Below are 4,195 nucleotides of genomic sequence, written 5' to 3'. Positions count from 1 at the left end.
GTTTGGCCACATATATGCAGTATCTAGTGCTGATCTACCAGACTACCACCATATTTTATTATCTGCCTTTACCTTGCAATACAAGGTGGATAGATGTGGAGACATTGCATGAATTGTAAAGACCTTACAGTATACCAAAATATACTGATTTAATGTTCAATGAATGCATTTGGGCATGAAGTTAAAATGTGTACATATCAGTCTTTAATATATGTTTTGTGATAATTAGATTTCTAGTTATTCTCTACTTTAAAATAATACTCCTTTCCACAAAGGCTTGAGTAATGAAGCAGTCACGAAAAAGCGCTGTCCTTACGTACAGTATATGACAGGTCAAGGTCAAGGTAAACTTTATTGTCCACAAGGGAAATTTGTCTTGGGCTTTCACCCCAGCTAGCCTACAGCCACACATAAAACATCAATGACAAACAAAAATGCATTACAGAGGGAGACACAACATTACACCATTGCACACATGATGTGGATAATCTAGTCTCACACAAGTTACTGCTTTTTCAGAGCCTCGTTCAACATCTTAGTTAATGCTGGTACAAACCATTTTTAAAATCTGATGTACTTCTTTGTATCTTCTCCCAGAGGGCAGAAGTACAAACTTGCCATTTAAAACATGGGTAACATCACTTTTTTTAGCCTGTTTTAGTGTAGCTTGCTCATAAATAGACTGCAGAGAGGGGAGTTGTCTTATTAGCCTATAGATAGTAATATAAATCAAAATTGGTTAATCTGTCGAATGTTATGTTCAACTTCTGGCACAGAAAATAGGGGAAAAACAACAGGCAAACGTGATATTTTAAGTACAAGTGTCATTTTTGTCAAATAGGTTTTTTATTGAGAACAGATTATAAATTGTTACACAAACATTATGATATGAATTACATTTTTCTTTATAGAAAACAAAAAAGAAAGAAAAAATAGAAATCCTTTTGATGAATTTACTGTATACATTTAAAAATATATATATACTTTTGATATTGTATTCTCATCTGTAGCATTTTCTTTTGTTAGCAGAGGCAACAACACTGAATGGGGTGGAGAAACAGGATGAGAGTGCATGTGTCAGTCAATGAGCCCCTCCTACCTCTTGTATAAAAGCTCCCGTCTGGTGTGTGGAGGCTATTAGCAGAGTGTCACAGCTGCCTCACAGCACCAGAAACAATTTACAGAAACCTGTGGAGTATTCTCTCATAGCGCAACGCCACGCCTGCAGGAGCTTTCTCATTCAAGTGACTTATCAAAGGATTCTAAGGTATGTGAACTTTTCATTTGAAGATTTGTTGTTTGCTGTTTGTTGTGTTCCCATGGAGGTGATGGCTTTATCCTCGCAGTTTTGAGGTCAGGGCTCAAGTGTATATGGGCAAGGACAGGTTATCTCCCTGGTTATATAAGGAGTTCAGCTCTTACTGTACAGCACCATGTTTGTGTATGTGTGTGTGTGTGTGTGTGTGTGTGTCAAGACTGCAGAAGTACAGTATAGAAATATCTAGCAAGTATACAATATTGAATAAATGTCCAATTAGTTCATCAACTTTCCCATAATCCCATTTCCATATTGCATTGCCTTTACCTACTGTATGTCATATTGAGCTGACTCGTTGGTAGATAGTGTCCTTTCTGCTAGTCTGGCCAGGGGCCTGAAGCATAGTTGTAAGTTTACTTAACAGAGCAAATCTGACCTCAGTTTGACTTTTTAAATAAATGAATGATAAGTGTATATATAACTTGGCTTTTGGACTCTTGTGCAAGCTTGAGCCAGTCTGACTGGTATGGGCATCAACTTAGGCTTACATGCATGTAATAACAGTTAGATATTAAAATATAATATATTATGAGTAAATAACTAACCAACCGTTCTTTTTTTTCTACTCTCTCCACAGAATCAAAATGAAATTGATCCTCCAGTCTGTGCTCTATTGCTGTCTGCTGACCACAGTAGCACATTGTGTGGAACTTGAAATGAGCCCCCAGTTGAAAAGAAGGTGAGCTAAATGGTGCATTAAGCACCTTGATCCAAGGCGCTACAGTATTTGAGGAGACTTCGTTCATGTGTTGAATGATTTAATTAAACCTCATTGCACACACAGTGAACCATAACTTTTAACAGGATGCTATGTTGATCTGCTCTGAATTAATGTCCTTCCCCGCTTCTCTTCTCTCTATGCAGGTTGAGCATGTGGATGCAGAGCAGACTGAGACGGGGTCTTAACAGAGTGCCTGCAGAGAACGCTCATCTCGTCAGACCAGAAGATGTCGAGGATTCCCTGATTCCCCATTCTAGGTAAAAGCAACTCTTTATAGAAATTATAATTTAAACTTTGCTTAGGTAAATGAAAGTGGTCAAGTCATAAGCATGGACTGTATTTATTTTCTGTCTGAGTTCATTCAACCACATGAACTCTAGCATCCCTATTCTCGGGCATGTCGCACTAAGTGAGAGTAGCATATTTACAAGCTTACAACCCATTGCAATGTTTTGTGAGCTTGTAAATGTATGTATGTATAAACAAATATATATATTGTATATGGTTTACACTCTCAGGAACACATCACATGGATTCATGTTCCTAATGTCTTTCCTTCTTATTGTCTTCCAGCAGCACTGACATCAGTGTTCGAACCAAGAGATCTACAAAGAACTCAGTGAACCAGTCCAGAAGGCCGGGCTGTTCCCTGGGCACCTGCACCGTGCACGACCTGGCACATCGCCTCCATCAGCTCAACAACAAGCTGAAGATTGGAAGTGCCCCTATCGACAAGATCAGCCCACAGGGGTACGGCCGGAGACGCCGTTCTCTTCCAGCGCACAGAGTCACACTGAGGCTGGAGCAGGGCAGGCTGAGGCCTGTGTGGAGGAGCAGGGACTCACAGATCCACACGCTGGAAGCTCTCCTCAGACGGACATGAAGAGAATGACTTTGCAAAGAGGCGATAGGAAACAAAAGGGTGGGAGGAAAAGCTCCGACCGAGTGTTGTCGCTGCTCTGTTTTAAAGATTCTCCGAATGCCTCAGACTTCTCTGCCAAGTGTTCTCCAGCACATTTGGTCCTGCAGGCATGAGGACTGAGTCAGAGAAAGATTAGCTGCACCGTATCTCTGGAAGCTGGACTATGAGGCTCAGTGATGTTGAGTTTGTGCAAACAACTACAGCTGGTCTACAGACACTGGATGGCACAGCATGAAGCAACAGAATGAACAGATGCTGCTCTAATGGCTTGGCAGGAGGAAAGGAACACTGCTAATACTTTGCACAGTGGAGACCCCCACTGGGCGAAAGAGGGAGGGAACTCTCTTCTAACAAACTGGGACTTATAACACACCTTCTTCCTCAAGGCTGGGACTTTGATAAGTTCTATCCTCTAAAGGACTGTACTACCATTATTCCATCAAACCATCGATACTGCACTTTTCCTTTTGGACTTAAAGTCAAATAAATCATCAGGAAATCTTAATCAAAATGCCAAATAAAGGAGATATAATACTCCAGAGCTATATGAAGCTTCAGTCTAAATCATGTTTTTGGACACTGTATAAGGGAAAATGCCTTAGATTCTGTGAGATGTGCCAGTCCACAATGGATTGAAATATACTTGAAAATGTTATTGTTTGTATAAACACATGTGCAATCTATATTTGTATGTTTTTTATTACAAGTGTGTATTTGTATGTATTTGTATGTTAAAATATGTGGAATTTCTTTATTTAAATATTATATAGAGGTTACATTAAAATGCTTATGCAGATAGAACTATTTTTGTACAGGAAGAAATATATAAGGGCATTGTAGTTATTTGTGATTTCTACTATTCTTTTGCAAACTGTGGTAATATGATATCTGTTTTATAGGTATGTTATATAATATATTTGTAAATGTGGTCTATTTTATTTGTGTCAAAGCAATACAACATTGTCATACAATAAACATTTTTGTCATACAATAAACATTTTTGCATACAAAAGCTCAACCTTGTCCATACCTCTTTTGTCCCCGGTTCTGGTAAAGTGAAACTGTACAGGTGTATAATCTTATACTTTGTCTTACGACTTTGGTCTCATTAGAAGCATCCCTCCTCTCATCTCCAGACTTTGGTCTCATTAGAAGCATCCCTCCTCTCATCTCCAGACTTTGGTCTCATTAGAAGCATCCCTCCTCTCATCTCCAGACTTTGGTCTCATTAGAA

The 4,195-nt window shown here is 39.1% G+C and overlaps 1 protein-coding gene across 2 annotated transcripts; it reads left to right on the top strand.

The window, feature by feature from the left end:
• The first annotated feature begins 1,155 nt into the window (after positions 1-1,155).
• On the top strand, positions 1,156-3,979 carry adma (adrenomedullin a). Of its 2 annotated transcripts, none has more exons than XM_083757911.1 (4): positions 1,156-1,267; positions 1,896-1,997; positions 2,183-2,296; positions 2,616-3,979. In XM_083757911.1, the coding sequence occupies exons 2-4, from the start codon at positions 1,903-1,905 to the stop codon at positions 2,920-2,922; spliced, it is 516 nt and encodes a 171-aa protein (XP_083614037.1). In that variant the 5' UTR covers positions 1,156-1,267; positions 1,896-1,902; the 3' UTR covers positions 2,923-3,979. The 2 variants fall into 2 exon arrangements, with proteins under 2 accessions (XP_083614037.1, XP_083614036.1); XM_083757910.1 differs by having other exon boundaries at positions 2,613-3,979.
• Positions 3,980-4,195: the final 216 nt, after the last annotated feature.

The sequence above is a fragment of the Protomyctophum parallelum genome (assembly GCF_964188405.1).
Source record: "Protomyctophum parallelum genome assembly, chromosome: 2".
Taxonomy (NCBI): Eukaryota; Metazoa; Chordata; class Actinopteri; order Myctophiformes; family Myctophidae; genus Protomyctophum; species Protomyctophum parallelum.
Note: the sequence above shows the minus strand (reverse complement) of the source record. Positions and strands in the feature narration are given on the sequence as shown.